Genomic DNA, 20,923 nt, shown 5'->3' with positions numbered 1-20,923 from the left:
CAGCGGATTCCGTGTTTAATAGTGTTGAGGCAATGTTTTCTAGCCATTTAAGAAAGGCAGCAAAGGTTTTTTTTTTATACCTTTAAACATTAACAAAAACCGCTAATGTCTTTTCTTTAAAATTTTCAAGTCTATTTCTGTCTGGTTTTTCGCGATAAGTTGCGTGAACGCCTGAGTTAGTGTGTTTTTGGGGCTTGGATACACATCGAGGTCCTGACAGAAATAATTATGTCTGCTTTCACAAACCTAAAGTTAAACTTTAAAGCCCATCGGCGTGTGTGTGTGTGTGTGTGTGTGTGCTTGTGCACATGAGCACAAGCACATGGTTCAATGTAACTGTAGCAGCTTATTCCATTCATTCATTGTGCACATACACACATACACTCACCTAAAGGATTATTAGGAACACCATACTAATATGGTGTTTGACCCCCTTTCGCCTTCAGAACTGCCTTAATTCTACGTGGCATTGATTCAACAAGGTGCTGAAAGCATTCTTTAGAAATGTTGGCCCATATTGATAGGATAGCATCTTGCAGTTGATGGAGATTTGTGGGATGCACATCCAGGGCACGAAGCTCCCGTTCCAACACATCCCGAAGATGCTCTATTGGGTTGAGATCTGGTGACTGTTGGGGCCATTGTAGTACAGTGAACTCACTGTCATGTTCAAGAAATCAATTTGAAATGATTCGAGCTTTGTGACATGGTGCATTATCCTGCTGGAAGTAGCCATCAGAGGATGGGTACATGGTGGTCATAAAGGGATGGACATGGTCAGAAACAATGCTCAGGTAGGCCGTGGCATTTAAACGATGCCCAATTGGCACTAAGGGGCCTAAAGTGTGCCAAGAAAACATCCCCCACACCATTACACCACCACCAGCAGCCTGCACAGTGGTAACAAGGCATGATGGATCCATGTTCTCATTCTGTTTACGCCAAATTCTGACTCTACCATTTGAATGTCTCAACAGAAATCGAGACTCATCAGACCAGGCAACATTTTTCCAGTCTTCAACTGTCCAATTTTGGTGAGCTCGTGCAAATTGTAGCCTCTTTTTCCTATTTGTAGTGGAGATGAGTGGTACCCGGTGGGGTCTTCTGCTGTTGTAGCCCATCCGCCTCAAGGTTGTGCGTGTTGTGGCTTCACAAATGCTTTGCTGCATATGATTTGATGGCATTATTCTAACATAGCATGTTGCTAAATACCGCTCACTAGTTCCTACAGCTATTAAATGTATTTAAATGAAATCGGGGCATCTTGTTTAGAATAAAACTAAGAAAATACAGGAGATCGATCTTTCGCGTGTGTTGCTGCCGCCGCCATTTTGAAAGGCGCGTCTGCGTCACTGCGCATGCGCAAGCTTCGCATCCCATAAGGCAGTTATTTCGCCCGCATTGTTCAAACGGGTGGCACGCGCCTGGCCCTGCTCCTTGGATAATGGCAGCCTAGATCACGCTAGCTTTGTGCTACACTGACGGGACCCAGAGCCGCTATGGATGGATCTTCGCCTTTGGTGAAGTGTTTTTTTTCTCTTTGACATTGAAATAAAACTGTTAAACTGATTACGGCTTTTTCTCATTTTTAAAAACTTGGGCTAAAGTAGTTGTGCTTGTTTCACACTTTCTCTTGTTTCGCTTGGGTATGCCTCTACTTAAATATTGTGTCTCTAGTTAAAATTTCCGGACTTGAAATGCCCTTAGATTCAGAACATGAGAAGGGTAACACATTGAATAGACTAAAATGAAATTTGAATAAATAAATCATGTATATATGTTTTGTTTTAGGGCGTAACACTAGAAAACGCAGACGGTACGTTTTGCTGCTAGGTTGTTTCTCTTTTGTTTCAGGGACCGCAGGTCTGGGCCTTATGTCCTAAAAATTATATGACAATATTGCAAAATATTTATCACAAATGCATATGTAGAAAACAGACTACGACAGGTGCTTTTGAGTTTTTCTGATTATGATGACCGAATTGTTTTATTAAGAGTTATGGAGTATGTGACCGATATATTATTAAATTACACCAACAACCTCAATGGTATTTATGTAAAAATAGTATATTATGATTGTTAATTATGCAGATGTTTAGGCTATATTATGATGCTCAGGATACTCAAGTTAATGCTGATGATATGAATGCTCTATAAGATATTTTATCGATATCACAGCCTGATAACCTTACAAGCTGCATTACTTCTGCATGCATGTTATGTTGTTAGAATGAGCGTGCACCTCAGAGTAACAGTAAGTTTACACAATGTTTTATTGTTTATGTTTTAAAGCATCCAACGCATTTACAGGCCAGTCCTGATGCAACAAGGTTTTGCCTAGACGGTGTGTTCAGATGCCCATGCTGCACTTATGCAACTGACCAACAATTCAAATTTACAACACACATTCAGAGCCACGTGAGACATGCAGTACAGCATAGAGGTAATTCCTAATGATGTTTATTGGTCTATTGATTTTGGTGGTTTTAAAACATACACATGCTTAAATGTAGAATGCACTTCTTACAATCAAGATAGACAAAATGATGTGGAGTTCCTTAGTGGGAGTCCCTGAAGTCATGTGAATATTGGTAAGCTAATTTACCTATGTTTGTGTTTTGTTTGACACTGTAACTTTCTGATCAGCTACTCCTGACCTCACTCCCCCAGTCCCGTTCTGTGTATACCTTTCTTTTCTGTTGATAGCTTTGGTCTTCATGTTGCCGTCTTGCAGGTTTCTTCATCAGCAAATGCAACAATTATTGCAGACCCACAGGACACTTTCATTGTCTTTATTGCAGCCAAACAATAATACGCAAAGACCAGTTTAAACATCATGTATCCCAATGCATCAGTGAAACCAAGCCAACCACAACGGAAGCGCATCAGTCACCTCCCGCCTCTCCTGCTCCCTCCTTTACTGCTTCTGAAGCTGCATGTCCCCCTCCCCCAGTCCCCATCCTCCACCCCTCACTTTCTTCATGTTCCTCTGATCCTGGCTCCTCAGCAGCACCAGCACTACCACCCTCTCACCCAAAGAAAGCAGAAAACAGTGAAGTGTACTAGCTGTGGCCTAATCCTTAATAGACGGAACCTACGGATACATCTTCGAAGACGTCACACTCCCATCAAAATGGACATTACGGCACAGAACCACCTCAGTGCTCAGTGTGTTGATTACACAAATGGAGTGTTTGCAGTAGCAAAGTCTTTTATAGCACCCAGCACACCAGTACGTGTCATTAAAAGGACATGGGGTCCTGAACAAAAAACAATGTGTGAGCTGGATATCTGCAGAATTAATGCAGAGTTTGCAGAGAGGTCAAACCTTCGTCCATTTGAGTGCCACCACATTCAGTCCCTCGTGTACTGCCCTCCAGCCAGAATGGACACTCCATCACTTACAGAGGATGTTTTGCAGGTGATGGTACATGACAAGTGGTTTGGGGAAGACAAAAAGGAAAGGTGTTTGGTACGTCAGAGAGAAGCAAATGATGCAGGAGTCCCGTTGTCCTGTCTGGTGACTGTGTGTGGACCCCCCTACAAAAAGCACATTTCTGTATACGAGTCAACTATCTCCTATTACAGCCGGCTTGGCAGAGTGGTGGTAAGGTACAATTCTAAAATCATTTCATGGCATTGTCCTTGCGCGAACCCAAGGCAGTCATGCATACCTAAATATGTTGCCAAGTGGCATTTATTTGAAACAGACCAGGCACTCTTCAGAAAAACCAGAAGTGTGGAGGAGAACATCACAGAACATTTTCCAATTGACATGGAAAGTTTTGACCTAGAAGAAGGAGCTCCATACTCACCTGAAGGCAAAAATCTGTCGCGGATGGTTCAATACATTTTTCATAAGAAGAAACTGCCTGCGATTTTCCCCTCAGACGTGGTCAAGACCATTCATTTCCCTGTGCACTTCATACCATCAGAAACCTTTTGCTCAGAATGTTTAGAGCCCACTCCTCTAAGCGAACCTGTGCTGATTACATCTAAGGCTAAAATCCTAACAATCACTGATGTCATAGAAGGTATGTTCTCTCTTTATTTAAATATTTATTATCGATATTTTAACATTTCATTACTCACTACATGTACTGTAAATGTCAGTGTAGCCATGACTTCCACTATCAGCAGCTTAGCCTCCTTCCCAGCAATTCACACTTGTATGCTTACTGAGATAATTTCATACACTGGCTTTTAGTACTGTGCAAAGTATAGAGACATGTCACAGTGTAAAATGGTGAAAGATAAATGTGTAACATTTACTGGTGCTTGTGTCCATTAGGAATTTCAGTGTACAGAAAATGGTGCTACAGGTGTGGTATGGCATATCGATACCAGGAGTGGACTGATGGTGTCCACAATTTCGATGACCACACACTTCTGTCCATATACATGTGCCATTTTCTACGCAATACACTTCAGGTAGGAACCATGTTCTGTTGTTTTAATCATTTAAAACAATTACGAATACTTTATCAAAATAATATATTGTAAAGCCTTTAAATGTCATACATCAATTTCACAGACTCATCAGGCAGTAGGGAGTGCCATGGATGTGTTGGAGAAGACCTCTGGTAAAACCTATCCATCCAGGGAAAGGGTCCTGCAGGCTTATTTAAGCTTTGAAGCACTGTCAGACCTCGGTTACACATATGCTTGTGTATCGTGTGGTTATCATCCAGTATCTGTTGTGATGGACCTTCATGAGAAGGGCGTTTTTAGCATGCCTGGTAAGTGAACACATTTATTCATTTTCTTAGTCTTACATTGTTTCAAGCACCACATATCCAGCTATGACTGTTTGGAACATGCTTACTTAAGTCTTGCTTTCCTTAGTGAGCAGCATTGAGGAACCATCTCAGACTTTTGATGGAAAGGTAAGTGTTGAAAATTTCTGGGAGATGGTTTCCCTTGAAATGATCAGCCGTGGGTTGGTCCCAAGTAAGTACAGTCCGCACAATGTTCTAGGTGGGATGACAGTATTCTAGCATTTACTTTGTTTATCGTGGAATAATGTACTGTTATGTTAATAATATTTTCTAACATCATTTAAAGGCAACAAGTCAAACCCATTTGTCGTCCATCCCAGTTACCATAGTTGGGCTCCGTGGATTGGTCCTCACACAAGAGATAGGGATGTTGTACTCAACACTGAATACAAAGAAGTGTATTCTGCTTGTAGTGCAAAGGAGGAATCTGAGTTTAACCTCACAGAGGACCGACTGACTGATGAACTTCTTAAGCTCAAGGTACTGAACTTAAGTCAATTTTTGTCAGTTTTGTCAAAGATGTGTGTTTTTGAACCACGCCAGACCAACTATACTAATGTTCATTATAGATGGAAGCTGTGCGTGCTCTGTGCCGACAGTGTGGCATAGACCCCAAAGGCTCACGGATGGACCTGGTAACGAGACTTCAACAAGAAATGAAGAACAGAGCGAGTTATGATAAGGTGTTTTCACAGATCTGGGGAGCTTCTGGTAAGTTGTGTTCTATTACTGAGAGACCGTTTTTACAGACAGTTCTTAGTTTCATTACTTGGAATGGTTGCACTCTGATTTAGAGTTTCCTTAAACAGGTGGATGGGCTGTGGTCACCTGTCCTTGTGCTGTGGTGTATGGTGTTAAGTTCAACATAAGGGCTGAGAGCCCCCGGGACTTTGCTGACCTTTTATTGTCGATGAAACATTTTCCAAACATTGTATTATATGATTTTGCGAGAGGGTTGGCAACACATACCAACCTAAGAGATCCAGAATCATTACCCTTCAAACCTCATGGGGGTAGGTTACTTGAGCCTACTGAAGATAACATCAGATGTGCCACTACTGGACAGATAAAAGTGAGCTTGCCATGGCTAGTCACCAAGAAGCCAGTTCCTGATGAAAATGGCCACCCTATAACTGGATCGTCTGAGCATTATGCTCTTTATGATAGATTTCATGAGGCAAACTCAAAAGATGCCAGGGATGTCTTGCGAAAGGTGGAACTGGTCCCAGAGTTACGTGGTTGGATCAACAGCCCGTGTGCTGAACAGCTCTTTGCTGGAATGAGGAAAAACAATCATTTTCTCAACATGATGACTCCCTCATCGCATGTCTTTTTGATGCGAAATATTTTGTGTCACTACAACAATGCTAGAAATTCAAGAACCATAGAAAGCATGAAGAAGAGATTGGGCAAAGGAGTGGACATACAGTTAAATTCCAATGGTCAGACAGTTTTGGGTATGTATTCCACCCTCATTCTAAATTATTAGTGGTAATGTCATGTTTATGTCATGTTTATGTAATTTTGCTGTCCGGTGCCGTGAAGTTATATTTGTCTTTTAATTGTAGGTGATTCCTCATGTTTATTTTGCAATTTGAAAGATCATAAAGCTATAACTTACAAATCTGTCAGAAATGCTAGACAGCATAGCGTTGATGAGAAATGCATGCAGTACAACCGATTTAACTCATTCTAAATCATTTGGTTTAAAATGTGCTTTTTTGCAGCACCAGCTGAAGCACCAGCCGAACAAGCACAAACAACAACAGCAGCACCAGCTCATGGTATGACAACTGCAGCATCCCCTGGTATGAAGACAATATATATTTTTTGAGGGCCTGGTTGTACAACTTAATAAAAACCTTAACACATCCATGTTTTTTAGAATATGTATACTTATGTATGTTTGCAGTGGGTACTTGATCTGCAGCTAAATGTATACCAACCTTCAGCCACCCTAAGAAAGTGTTATATGCTTCATAAGATGGCTCAGTATCACAGAAATGTGGTGAAACACTTATTTGGTTAATATTTTCATGCATGGTCTGATATGTATGACAGGAGATCTACCAGTGTGCAGTGATGACTGCTGGGGACTACCACATCTGGAGCACACAAGTGCCCGATCGGAAATCAGAGACTCAGAGGTGCATGTTTTATGTTTTGTTCCTCCGTATTTGTTTGTTTGTTTATATATTGATTGACTCATTTGATTGATTGCCGCATGGGCTCTCTTAGTCGCAAATTTGGAAACCATTTAACAATTGGCAACCATTTCATGTAATACAGTTGTCATTGTTTATGGGTGTTATAACTTTTAACATCTAATGTATCGGTTATTATATTATTTATAACTTGGAAACAAACTATTCATTAATCAGTAATACAATTCCTTTTGTGTCATACTTTTTAAATATTTTCTGTGATGCCTCGTAGTGCATGGCATATAAGTGAAGTGATTAGTTGTCATTGACACACCACAGCACACAGTGCACAACAACAAAATGTGTACTCTGCATTTAACCTATATGACACCATGACATTGCAGAGGAGAGCAGTGCTTGGGGGTGGTACCTTGCTCAGGGTACTTCAGTGGCACCTTTCGATTACAAGTGCACTTCCCTATCCATTAGGCCACCACTGACCCTATTACAAACAGCAGCATAATTTAATGGAGTCAGATTAATTGGTCTTAGTGATCTGATCTGAAGGTGGGGATTAGGGTTGTAACGGTATGAGATTTTCACGGTATGATAATCGTCTCAGAAAATATCACGGTTTCGTGGTATACGGTATTAAACTATCATTATTATTAGTATAATCATCAGCTACAATGACCCTTAAATGAATAAAAAGAGATATGGTTTTTGGATGAACATGGTTTATTGTAACAAACTTTTTTTTAATGAAAATAAAAAAAACTTATGGAAGTATGAGTCTAACTTTTGGGGGAAAAATAAATAAAATAAAGCTGCGCATCTCCCATTTGAACAAAATAAGGAATAAGTTATTTCTCTTTATATTAGACAAGAATAAATCAAACTGTCCTTCCTCTTTAACAGCATATATGGGAGAGCAATATGTGCAGGGTCATGTTTGTTAATATTTTCCTGAGATTATCATAGCAGCATGCATTTCTTTGCTTTTTTTCAGGTCAGATTATGATGAAGAAATGTAAGCATGTTGAGATTTTCAGGGCTCAATCTTGACCGCTGAGGTGAGAGAATGTGTCCACTTGTACTAAACACCTATGAGTTTTCAGTTAGTGTATTTGATGATTATTCTTTTAAATAAAATTATAAAATGATCATTAAGTGTTCTCTTGAGAGTAGCTCTGGATATGTTCATGTGTTCACGTCTTCACATAGTGAATGAGACAGCAGACGCTTTAAAAACCATGACCATCATGCAGTGGCGGTTTTAGGCATGGGCGAACGGGGCAGCCGCCCGGGGCGGCACTTTTTCATGTCACGTGGGGGGCGGCACACGAACTTGGAGGAAAACAAAAATAATCTAAATAAAGCGTTTTTCTAGAGGATGGGCGAGCGGAGACGATAAGGGATGAAGTTGGGAGGGCGCCGGGAGGGATTCTATGGGGGGCGGCACACGAACCTGGAGGACAAAATAATCATCTGTGCCGCTGTGTGTGTGTGTGTGTGTGTGTGTGGGGGGGGTAGTTGGTTAATGAGCAAGCGGCAGCCTTTTTGCGCTGTATATTCACAGACGCACATCGCGATTTAATTTGCTGCACAGCTATATTTTGATTTATTCATCCATCTATCTATCAAATCGGACATTTTACGTGGCATCTGAATTATACTGTAATTGACTCCAATTACATGACTGGATTCCGGGATTCCCTCTGCATCACAGAAATAATACGGCTTTAAGTTATAAATGGAACTTACCTTTATCTTCACGGAGGGATGGTGTTCGCGAATATGGGAGAACATGTTCGACGTATTTCCTCCTTTTGCGGCCACTGTTCGTCCACATTTCTTGCAAACTGGATATCCACCCCACGATCATTTTTCGGATACCCAAAATATTCCCATACTGCAGATTTTAATTTTTTTTTCGGCGGGAAATAGAGATTAGAATTTGCAGCCACTATCGGACATTTTCGCCGCTGTGCATTTATGGGTGGAGTCTAAGCAGTAAAGCGGAAAGAAGTTGCATATACACAGCAGCGCAGGTGAGATCTGGTTTCTTTTTTTTTTTTCCAAACCGCGGATAGGCAAATGTGCATGATATGATAATCGTACATGTCAATATCACAATAAACCGCCATACCGGTATACCGTTACAACCCTAGTGGGGATTGATACACCTTACAAAGTTGATGCTGTAATATTTATCACTCTGATGCATTGTTCTGACCCATATGCATATAAGCCTTTCAGTCTGACAAGCTGGTAGTATCATGACTGCCTTTTTCCAGGTCTGGTGCCCAATGTGATCAAATTGTTTTACACCTGTGCCCTCAGGTGGAGTCAACTCTATGTGATACCATTACAATATGTCATAGTTTTACAATAGTTGTGACAATATAATTTCTTTTAGGAAAATTCAATGTGTTGAAAGCACAGATGGTAGAGGAGGAGGAATGGGTTCCATCTCCATTGAACAGGTATTTATGTAGCTGATCTTACAGCTGAACCTGCTGTTTTTCTCTTTTTTTCTCTGTGCTTACTGTGCTGTACCCTACAAAAATGTGAAAACAATGAGCTTCATTTTAAGCAGTTGGAGTTGGAATGTAGAAGTCATGCTATTTTTGTCTGTTTTTGTTATATTACAGAACTATTGTAAAATAATATTTGCGTGCTTGTATGATTTCTTTCACAGATCCCCCTCGACGTCCTGGAGGATATCCTTTTAGAAGTAGTCCTGTTCGAGGGTGACAAAGCTTTTTTAAAGCTGTCACTTGTTTGTCACCTTTTTTTGGGACTTAGTCGGAAGGGAAACATTCCGTGCCCGAGCGCATTTTCAGTGGCTTGACAGTAGGTATAAAACATATTATGATATTTGAATACCCTTTGAGTTAGGATGTTTGTATTCCCATTAACAAGGGATTTTACTCTAATGAATCATTCTTAAATTTGAAACCTACAGGTGTAGTCCCATGGAAACTGTACAGTGCGGCCTATCAAGCACAATTCCGACGATTGTATCGCCTGGAATGCTGCCAGCACTGTCTAGAGACTTATAAGAACAGCTTACCAGGTATGCATACTGTGTAAGAATGTTGACAATTGTTGCTGAAGTCAGTGGTTGCAAAAAGAAAGTCACCAGAACAATTTATTGTGTGTCAGGTCCTGAATATTTTCTTGAAAGTATGCAATGAAAAACATTGTTGCTCTGTTTTGATACTAAGTATGCTTGCTTATTATTTATTGTCCCATAGGCTACATTGGGCGTGGAAGACGAGGGGAACTTCACACAGCCTGGGTTCTGCAGCGAGTTCTGCAAACACCTTACGGAAGACTTGGGTGTGTGAATGGGTGGGTGGGTCAGTGAGTGAGTGAGTGAATGGGTGGGTATGTAAGGAAAATAGCAAATTGGATGACTTTGGAATAAAAAAATAACAGCTACTATGCCTCTGTTTCCTTGTCTACACACAGACTACACACATGACCGAACCACATTTTAAGTTTTATCAGCTTTTCATTAAAAAGCACAGTGGCACCCAATTGTGATGAGTTACTGTATGTGGAAATGAGTGGCACCTCTGTATCATTTGTGAATAATTTGTCATCTCATATCGACATTAAATCATAAGTTTATTTAATTTTAATGTTGGCACAGAAATAAGTTACAGTGCCTTTGGAAATGCAATAAAATGCTCATTTGGAAAACGTTTAACTATCCTTTGTAATTGAGTAAAATTATGATAACTGAATACTTTTATAAGGCACTGTATACTTGATTGCAATGGGTTTTATTACTTTCCGGCTATATTAATACACCAATCAATATGTTAACCAATCATCACAGACAAGCATTACATCGATATCGGATTGAAACTATATTATGGCCATCCTACAGCTACATAAACAAGGGTAAATAGTCCTACTTTCACTGTCCTGGAGAGAGAGAGCGAGAGAGACAGAGATGTAAACATGTAAGCAGCAGCAGAATAAAATAGAAATATGATTTCAGAATGTTTTACTTACTGTATGCAAATGTCATTTTCGAGAAATGTTTGGCTCGCATTATCACCAAATTGATGACAATATCACCATTTACTACAAAACTTTGAACTCAATAATTAACAAAATAATATATAAGAAATAAATTGAGAAACTAAATTTCCTGTTACAGACAATTTATCTTAAAATAGTTTGATGTTCAGAATGCTCCTCACTCCACTTCACGCAACTTTAAAACACGCAAGGACCATGTTAGGCCAAAAGCTGAACAATGTTTGTGGGCAACACTCTTGATTTCCCCAGGAGATCTAGACATAGCATATATGCTCACCTAAAGGATTATTAGGAACACCTGTTCAATTTCTCATTAATGCAATTATCTAATCAACCAATCACATGGCAGTTGCTTCAATGCATTTAGGGGTGTGGTCCTGGTCAAGACAATCTCCTGAACTCCAAACTGAATGTCAGAATGGGAAAGAAAGGTGATTTAAGCAATTTTGAGCGTGGCATAGTTGTTGGTGCCAGACGGGCCGGTCTGAGTATTTCACAATCTGCTCAGTTACTGGGATTTTCACGCACAACCATTTCTAGGGTTTACAAAGAATGGTGTGCAAAGGGAAAAACATCCAGTATGCGGCAGTCCCGTTGGGCGAAAATGCCTTGTTGATGCTAGAGGTCAGAGGAGAATGGTCCGACTGATTCAAGCTGATAGAAGAGCAACTTTGGCTGAAATAACCACTCGTTACAACCGAGGTATGCAGCAAAGCATTTGTGAAGCCACAACACGCACAACCTTGAGGCGGATGGGCTACAACAGCAGAAGACCCCACCGGGTACCACTCATCTCCACTACAAATAGGAAAAAGAGGCTACAATTTGCACGAGCTCACCAAAATTGGACAGTTGAAGACTGGAAAAATGTTGCCTGGTCTGATGAGTCTCGATTTCTGTTGAGACATTCAAATGGTAGAGTCAGAATTTGGCGTAAACAGAATGAGAACATGGATCCATCATGCCTTGTTACCACTGTGCAGGCTGCTGGTGGTGGTGTAATGGTGTGGGGGATGTTTTCTTGGCACACTTTAGGCCCCTTAGTGCCAATTGGGCATCGTTTAAATGCCACGGCCTACCTGAGCATTGTTTCTGACCATGTCCATCCCTTTATGACCACCATGTACCCATCCTCTGATGGCTACTTCCAGCAGGATAATGCACCATGTCACAAAGCTCGAATCATTTCAAATTGATTTCTTGAACATGACAGTGAGTTCACTGTACTACAATGGCCCCAACAGTCACCAGATCTCAACCCAATAGAGCATCTTCGGGATGTGTTGGAACGGGAGCTTCGTGCCCTGGATGTGCATCCCACAAATCTCCATCAACTGCAAGATGCTATCCTATCAATATGGGCCAACATTTCTAAAGAATGCTTTCAGCACCTTGTTGAATCAATGCCACGTAGAATTAAGGCAGTTCTGAAGGCGAAAGGGGGTCAAACACCATATTAGTATGGTGTTCCTAATAATCCTTTAGGTGAGTGTATGTGTGTATGTGCACAATGAATGAATGGAATAAGCTGCTACAGTTACATTGAACCATGTGCTTGTGCTCATGTGCACAAGCACACACACACACACACACACACACACGCCGATGGGCTTTAAAGTTTAACTTTAGGTTTGTGAAAGCAGACATAATTATTTCTGTCAGGACCTCGATGTGTATCCAAGCCCCAAAAACACACTAACTCAGGCGTTCACGCAACTTATCGCGAAAAACCAGACAGAAATAGACTTGAAAATTTTAAAGAAAAGACATTAGCGGTTTTTGTTAATGTTTAAAGGTATAAAAAAAAACCTTTGCTGCCTTTCTTAAATGGCTAGAAAACATTGCCTCAACACTATTAAACACGGAATCCGCTGTTTGTAAACGGTCCGCATTTTACCCTCACCGCTAAAATAGTTGTGCTTGTTTCACACTTTCTCTTGTTTCGCTTGGGTATGCCTCTACTTAAATATTGTGTCTCTAGTTAAAAGTTTGGGACCTGTGTCTCATTCACATAGGCTTTCACATATGCAAATTGCCACCCCTCTTCTGGGCTAATGCCGTACGCTCATTTTGACAACGAATTGCCAGCGTTATTCGTTGATTTTTTTTGTCTAAAATGTTTATTATTCACATTGGTAGAAAAGTGCTTCAATACTTTAAAAAAAGGTCATGGTTTATTTGAAATAACTGGGCACTCCGTTTGTTGCTGCCATATTTTGAAATGGGTTGTCTAAGGAATCCTTATTCTTTGTTTGATGCCCCGGTTTCGGGTAAACATCCGCGACGGTTTATGACTACACCACATGGCCAAAGTGGCCTGCGAACGGACGATCACCCTGATAACAAAATACAACTAAATACATCTTTGTCAGGATGTGGGGCGGGGCAGGTCTATGACATTCGGGCTAAATGGGGGCAATAGCTTGGGGAGCCAGCCTATCTCAAAGCCTGTGGCCTGTTTGATTCTACCCCATGTTTCCTCCGTGTATGTCCGCTGTGATATGCTTAACAGACACGTTTGATGGCATTATTCTAACATAGCATGTTGCTAAATACCGCTCACTAGTTCCTACAGCTATTAAATGTATTTAAATGAAATCGGGGCATCTTGTTTAGAATAAAACTAAGAAAATACAGGAGATCGATCTTTCGCGTGTGTTGCTGCCGCCGCCATTTTGAAAGGCGCGTCTGCGTCACTGCGCATGCGCAAGCTTCGCATCCCATAAGGCAGTTATTTCGCCCGCATTGTTCAAACGGGTGGCACGCGCCTGGCCCTGCTCCTTGGATAATGGCAGCCTAGATCACGCTAGCTTTGTGCTACGCTGACGGGACCCAGAGCCGCTATGGATGGATCTTCGCCTTTGGTGAAGTGTTTTTTTTTCTCTTTGACATTGAAATAAAACTGTTAAACTGATTACGGCTTTTTCTCATTTTTAAAAACTTGGGCTAAAGTAGTTGTGCTTGTTTCACACTTTCTCTTGTTTCGCTTGGGTATGCCTCTACTTAAATATTGTGTCTCTAGTTAAAAGTTTTGGACCTGTGTCTCATTCACATAGGCTTTCACATATGCAAATTGCCACCCCTCTTCTGGGGTAATGCCGTACGCTCATTTTGACAACGAATTACCAGCGTTATTCGTTGATTTTTTTTGTCTAAAATGTTTATTATTCACATTGGTAGAAAAGTGCTTCAATACTTTAAAAAAAAGGTCATGGTTTATTTGAAATAACTGGGCACTCCGTTTGTTGCTGCCATATTTTGAAATGGGTTGTCTAAGGAATCCTTATTCTTTGTTTGATGCCCCGGTTTCGGGTAAACATCCGCGACGGTTTATGACTACACCACATGGCCAAAGTGGCCTGCGAACGGACGATCACCCTGATAACAAAATACAACTAAATACATCTTTGTCAGGATGTGGGGGGGGGGGAGAGGTCTATGACATTCGGGCTAAATGGGGGCAATAGCTTGGGGAGCCAGCCTATCTCAAAGCCTGTGGCCTGTTTGATTCTACCCCATGTTTCCTCCGTGTATGTCCGCTGTGATATGCTTAACAGACACGTTTGATGGCATTATTCTAACATAGCATGTTGCTAAATACCGCTCACTAGTTCCTACAGCTATTAAATGTATTTAAATGAAATCGGGGCATCTTGTTTAGAATAAAACTAAGAAAATACAGGAGATCGATCTTTCGCGTGTGTTGCTGCCGCCGCCATTTTGAAAGGCGCGTCTGCGTCACTGCGCATGCGCAAGCTTCGCATCCCATAAGGCAGTTATTTCGCCCGCATTGTTCAAACGGGTGGCACGCGCCTGGCCCTGCTCCTTGGATAATGGCAGCCTAGATCACGCTAGCTTTGTGCTACGCTGACGGGACCCAGAGCCGCTATGGATGGATCTTCGCCTTTGGTGAAGTGTTTTTTTTTCTCTTTGACATTGAAATAAAACTGTTAAACTGATTACGGCTTTTTCTCATTTTTAAAAACTTGGGCTAAAGTAGTTGTGCTTGTTTCACACTTTCTCTTGTTTCGCTTGGGTATGCCTCTACTTAAATATTGTGTCTCTAGTTAAAAGTTTTGGACCTGTGTCTCATTCACATAGGCTTTCACATATGCAAATTGCCACCCCTCTTCTGGGCTAATGCCGTACGCTCATTTTGACAACGAATTACCAGCGTTATTCGTTGATTTTTTTTTGTCTAAAATGTTTATTATTCACATTGGTAGAAAAGTGCTTCAATACTTTAAAAAAAAGGTCATGGTTTATTTGAAATAACTGGGCACTCCGTTTGTTGCTGCCATATTTTGAAATGGGTTGTCTAAGGAATCCTTATTCTTTGTTTGATGCCCCGGTTTCGGGTAAACATCCGCGACGGTTTATGACTACACCACATGGCCAAAGTGGCCTGCGAACGGACGATCACCCTGATAACAAAATACAACTAAATACATCTTTGTCAGGATGTGGGGGGGGGGGGAGAGGTCTATGACATTCGGGCTAAATGGGGGCAATAGCTTGGGGAGCCAGCCTATCTCAAAGCCTGTGGCCTGTTTGATTCTACCCCATGTTTCCTCCGTGTATGTCCGCTGTGATATGCTTAACAGACACGTTTGATGGCATTATTCTAACATAGCATGTTGCTAAATACCGCTCACTAGTTCCTACAGCTATTAAATGTATTTAAATGAAATCGGGGCATCTTGTTTAGAATAAAACTAAGAAAATACAGGAGATCGATCTTTCGCGTGTGTTGCTGCCGCCGCCATTTTGAAAGGCGCGTCTGCGTCACTGCGCATGCGCAAGCTTCGCATCCCATAAGGCAGTTATTTCGCCCGCATTGTTCAAACGGGTGGCACGCGCCTGGCCCTGCTCCTTGGATAATGGCAGCCTAGATCACGCTAGCTTTGTGCTACGCTGACGGGACCCAGAGCCGCTATGGATGGATCTTCGCCTTTGGTGAAGTGTTTTTTTTTCTCTTTGACATTGAAATAAAACTGTTAAACTGATTACGGCTTTTCCTCATTTTTAAAAACTTGGGCTAAAGTAGTTGTGCTTGTTTCACACTTTCTCTTGTTTCGCTTGGGTATGCCTCTACTTAAATATTGTGTCTCTAGTTAAAAGTTTTGGACCTGTGTCTCATTCACATAGGCTTTCACATATGCAAATTGCCACCCCTCTTCTGGGCTAATGCCGTACGCTCATTTTGACAACGAATTACCAGCGTTATTCGTTGATTTTTTTTGTCTAAAATGTTTATTATTCACATTGGTAGAAAAGTGCTTCAATACTTTAAAAAAAAGGTCATGGTTTATTTGAAATAACTGGGCACTCCGTTTGTTGCTGCCATATTTTGAAATGGGTTGTCTAAGGAATCCTTATTCTTTGTTTGATGCCCCGGTTTCGGGTAAACATCCGCGACGGTTTATGACTACACCACATGGCCAAAGTGGCCTGCGAACGGACGATCACCCTGATAACAAAATACAACTAAATACATCTTTGTCAGGATGTGGGGGGGGGGGGGAGAGGTCTATGACATTCGGGCTAAATGGGGGCAATAGCTTGGGGAGCCAGCCTATCTCAAAGCCTGTGGCCTGTTTGATTCTACCCCATGTTTCCTCCGTGTATGTCCGCTGTGATATGCTTAACAGACACGTTTGATGGCATTATTCTAACATAGCATGTTGCTAAATACCGCTCACTAGTTCCTACAGCTATTAAATGTATTTAAATGAAATCGGGGCATCTTGTTTAGAATAAAACTAAGAAAATACAGGAGATCGATCTTTCGCGTGTGTTGCTGCCGCCGCCATTTTGAAAGGCGCGTCTGCGTCACTGCGCATGCGCAAGCTTCGCATCCCATAAGGCAGTTATTTCGCCCGCATTGTTCAAACGGGTGGCACGCGCCTGGCCCTGCTCCTTGGATAATGGCAGCCTAGATCACGCTAGCTTTGTGCTACGCTGACGGGACCCAGAGCCGCTATGGATGGATCTTCGCCTTTGGTGAAGTGTTTTTTTTTCTCTTTGACATTGAAATAAAACTGTTAAACTGATTACGGCTTTTCCTCATTTTTAAAAACTTGGGCTAAAGTAGTTGTGCTTGTTTCACACTTTCTCTTGTTTCGCTTGGGTATGCCTCTACTTAAATATTGTGTCTCTAGTTAAAATTTCCGGACTTGAAATGCCCTTAGATTCAGAACATGAGAAGGGTAACACATTGAATAGACTAAAATGAAATTGGGTATGCCTCTACTTAAATATTGTGTCTCTAGTTAAAATTTCCGGACTTGAAATGCCCTTAGATTCAGAACATGAGAAGGGTAACACATTGAATAGACTAAAATGAAATTTGAATAAATAAATCATGTATATATGTTTTGTTTTAGGGCGTAACACTAGAAAACGCAGACGGTACGTTTTGCTGCTAGGTTGTTTCTCTTTTGTTTCAGGGACCGCAGGTCTGGGCCTTATGTCCTAAAAATTATATGACAATATTGCAAAATATTTATCACAAATGCATATGTAGAAAACAGACTACGACAGGTGCTTTTGAGTTTTTCTGATTATGATGACCGAATTGTTTTATTAAGAGTTATGGAGTATGTGACCGATATATTATTAAATTACACCAACAACCTCAATGGTATTTATGTAAAAATAGTATATTATGATTGTTAATTATGCAGATGTTTAGGCTATATTATGATGCTCAGGATACTCAAGTTAATGCTGATGATATGAATGCTCTATAAGATATTTTATCGATATCACAGCCTGATAACCTTACAAGCTGCATTACTTCTGCATGCATGTTATGTTGTTAGAATGAGCGTGCACCTCAGAGTAACAGTAAGTTTACACAATGTTTTATTGTTTATGTTTTAAAGCATCCAACGCATTTACAGGCCAGTCCTGATGCAACAAGGTTTTGCCTAGACGGTGTGTTCAGATGCCCATGCTGCACTTATGCAACTGACCAACAATTCAAATTTACAACACACATTCAGAGCCACGTGAGACATGCAGTACAGCATAGAGGTAATTCCTAATGATGTTTATTGGTCTATTGATTTTGGTGGTTTTAAAACATACACATGCTTAAATGTAGAATGCACTTCTTACAATCAAGATAGACAAAATGATGTGGAGTTCCTTAGTGGGAGTCCCTGAAGTCATGTGAATATTGGTAAGCTAATTTACCTATGTTTGTGTTTTGTTTGACACTGTAACTTTCTGATCAGCTACTCCTGACCTCACTCCCCCAGTCCCGTTCTGTGTATACCTTTCTTTTCTGTTGATAGCTTTGGTCTTCATGTTGCCGTCTTGCAGGTTTCTTCATCAGCAAATGCAACAATTATTGCAGACCCACAGGACACTTTCATTGTCTTTATTGCAGCCAAACAATAATACGCAAAGACCAGTTTAAACATCATGTATCCCAATGCATCAGTGAAACCAAGCCAACCACAACGGAAGCGCATCAGTCACCTCCCGCCTCTCCTGCTCCCTCCTTTACTGCTTCTGAAGCTGCATGTCCCCCTCCCCCAGTCCCCATCCTCCACCCCTCACTTTCTTCATGTTCCTCTGATCCTGGCTCCTCAGCAGCACCAGCACTACCACCCTCTCACCCAAAGAAAGCAGAAAACAGTGAAGTGTACTAGCTGTGGCCTAATCCTTAATAGACGGAACCTACGGATACATCTTCGAAGACGTCACACTCCCATCAAAATGGACATTACGGCACAGAACCACCTCAGTGCTCAGTGTGTTGATTACACAAATGGAGTGTTTGCAGTAGCAAAGTCTTTTATAGCACCCAGCACACCAGTACGTGTCATTAAAAGGACATGGGGTCCTGAACAAAAAACAATGTGTGAGCTGGATATCTGCAGAATTAATGCAGAGTTTGCAGAGAGGTCAAACCTTCGTCCATTTGAGTGCCACCACATTCAGTCCCTCGTGTACTGCCCTCCAGCCAGAATGGACACTCCATCACTTACAGAGGATGTTTTGCAGGTGATGGTACATGACAAGTGGTTTGGGGAAGACAAAAAGGAAAGGTGTTTGGTACGTCAGAGAGAAGCAAATGATGCAGGAGTCCCGTTGTCCTGTCTGGTGACTGTGTGTGGACCCCCCTACAAAAAGCACATTTCTGTATACGAGTCAACTATCTCCTATTACAGCCGGCTTGGCAGAGTGGTGGTAAGGTACAATTCTAAAATCATTTCATGGCATTGTCCTTGCGCGAACCCAAGGCAGTCATGCATACCTAAATATGTTGCCAAGTGGCATTTATTTGAAACAGACCAGGCACTCTTCAGAAAAACCAGAAGTGTGGAGGAGAACATCACAGAACATTTTCCAATTGACATGGAAAGTTTTGACCTAGAAGAAGGAGCTCCATACTCACCTGAAGGCAAAAATCTGTCGCGGATGGTTCAATACATTTTTCATAAGAAGAAACTGCCTGCGATTTTCCCCTCAGACGTGGTCAAGACCATTCATTTCCCTGTGCACTTCATACCATCAGAAACCTTTTGCTCAGAATGTTTAGAGCCCACTCCTCTAAGCGAACCTGTGCTGATTACATCTAAGGCTAAAATCCTAACAATCACTGATGTCATAGAAGGTATGTTCTCTCTTTATTTAAATATTTATTATCGATATTTTAACATTTCATTACTCACTACATGTACTGTAAATGTCAGTGTAGCCATGACTTCCACTATCAGCAGCTTAGCCTCCTTCCCAGCAATTCACACTTGTATGCTTACTGAGATAATTTCATACACTGGCTTTTAGTACTGTGCAAAGTATAGAGACATGTCACAGTGTAAAATGGTGAAAGATAAATGTGTAACATTTACTGGTGCTTGTGTCCATTAGGAATTTCAGTGTACAGAAAATGGTGCTACAGGTGTGGTATGGCATATCGATACCAGGAGTGGACTGATGGTGTCCACAATTTCGATGACCACACACTTCTGTCCATATACATGTGCCATTTTCTACGCAATACACTTCAGGTAGGAACCATGTTCTGTTGTTTTAATCATTTAAAACAATTACGAATACTTTATCAAAATAATATATTGTAAAGCCTTTAAATGTCATACATCAATTTCACAGACTCATCAGGCAGTAGGGAGTGCCATGGATGTGTTGGAGAAGACCTCTGGTAAAACCTATCCATCCAGGGAAAGGGTCCTGCAGGCTTATTTAAGCTTTGAAGCACTGTCAGACCTCGGTTACACATATGCTTGTGTATCGTGTGGTTATCATCCAGTATCTGTTGTGATGGACCTTCATGAGAAGGGCGTTTTTAGCATGCCTGGTAAGTGAACACATTTATTCATTTTCTTAGTCTTACATTGTTTCAAGCACCACATATCCAGCTATGACTGTTTGGAACATGCTTACTTAAGTCTTGCTTTCCTTAGTGAGCAGCATTGAGGAACCATCTCAGACTTTTGATGGAAAGGTAAGTGTTGAAAATTTCTGGGAGATGGTTTCCCTTGAAATGATCAGCCGTGGGTTGGTCCCAAGTAAGTACAGTCCGCACAATGTTCTAGGTGGGATGACAGTATTCTAGCATTTACTTTGTTTATCGTGGAATAATGTACTGTTATGTTAATAATATTTTCTAACATCATTTAAAGGCAACAAGTCAAACCCATTTGTCGTCCATCCCAGTTACCATAGTTGGGCTCCGTGGATTGGTCCTCACACAAGAGATAGGGATGTTGTACTCAACACTGAATACAAAGAAGTGTATTCTGCTTGTAGTGCAAAGGAGGAATCTGAGTTTAACCTCACAGAGGACCGACTGACTGATGAACTTCTTAAGCTCAAGGTACTGAACTTAAGTCAATTTTTGTCAGTTTTGTCAAAGATGTGTGTTTTTGAACCACGCCAGACCAACTATACTAATGTTCATTATAG

General features: G+C 41.2%; 2 protein-coding genes and 1 long non-coding RNA gene across 11 annotated transcripts in view; all 3 read left to right on the top strand.

Moving 5' to 3' along the window:
* Positions 1-3,105: 3,105 nt before the first annotated feature.
* Positions 3,106-19,076, top strand: LOC140591718 (HMG domain-containing protein 3-like). 5 transcript variants are annotated; one of them, XR_011992027.1, is made up of 10 exons: positions 3,106-4,034; positions 4,292-4,431; positions 4,535-4,739; positions 4,846-4,886; positions 5,065-5,258; positions 5,348-5,489; positions 6,150-6,235; positions 6,506-6,586; positions 6,840-6,925; positions 7,932-8,012. XR_011992027.1 is itself a non-coding variant. In XM_072713193.1 (9 exons), the coding sequence occupies exons 5-9, from the start codon at positions 5,348-5,350 to the stop codon at positions 7,941-7,943; spliced, it is 969 nt and encodes a 322-aa protein (XP_072569294.1). In that variant the 5' UTR covers positions 3,410-4,034; positions 4,292-4,431; positions 4,535-4,739; positions 4,846-5,258; the 3' UTR covers positions 7,944-8,012. The 5 variants fall into 5 exon arrangements, 1 of the variants encoding a protein (XP_072569294.1); XR_011992026.1 differs by having other exon boundaries at positions 5,588-6,235; XR_011992028.1 differs by lacking the exons at positions 6,150-6,235; positions 6,506-6,586; positions 6,840-6,925; positions 7,932-8,012 and adding exons at positions 17,431-17,524; positions 17,869-18,019; positions 18,998-19,076.
* Positions 9,341-10,354, top strand: LOC140591795 (uncharacterized). The gene is made up of 4 exons (XR_011992096.1): positions 9,341-9,408; positions 9,624-9,778; positions 9,891-10,001; positions 10,183-10,354. It is a non-coding gene; the product is annotated as an uncharacterized lncRNA (long non-coding RNA).
* LOC140591719 (HMG domain-containing protein 3-like) overlaps positions 18,682-20,923 on the top strand; it is a 15,867-nt gene continuing 13,625 nt past the window's right edge. For 4 of the 5 annotated variants that reach the window (XR_011992032.1, XR_011992031.1, XR_011992030.1 and 1 more), the window contains exons 1-5: positions 18,682-19,610; positions 19,868-20,007; positions 20,111-20,315; positions 20,422-20,462; positions 20,641-20,834. The gene's annotated coding sequence lies outside the window, so the exon portion shown is untranslated. Of the gene's footprint in view, positions 19,611-19,867; positions 20,008-20,110; positions 20,316-20,421; positions 20,835-20,923 lie in introns of all 5 variants that reach the window. The other variant, XM_072713195.1, reaches the window with a different exon arrangement.

The sequence above is a fragment of the Paramormyrops kingsleyae genome, chromosome 6 (genome assembly GCF_048594095.1).
Source record: "Paramormyrops kingsleyae isolate MSU_618 chromosome 6, PKINGS_0.4, whole genome shotgun sequence".
Classification (NCBI taxonomy): Eukaryota; Metazoa; Chordata; class Actinopteri; order Osteoglossiformes; family Mormyridae; genus Paramormyrops; species Paramormyrops kingsleyae.
This window is presented reverse-complemented; position numbering and strand designations above follow the sequence as displayed.

Excerpts from the sequence above, each read along its gene's own strand:
- LOC140591718 (XM_072713193.1), top strand. The coding sequence starts at position 5,348 with ATGGAAGCTGTGCGTGCTCTGTGCCGACAGTGTGGCATAGACCCCAAA. Across the intron at positions 5,490-5,587 it reads ACAGATCTGGGGAGCTTCTG|GTGGATGGGCTGTGGTCACC; the intron begins GTAAGTTGTGTT and ends TTCCTTAAACAG. Across the intron at positions 6,587-6,839 it reads GACAACTGCAGCATCCCCTG|GAGATCTACCAGTGTGCAGT; the intron begins GTATGAAGACAA and ends TATGTATGACAG.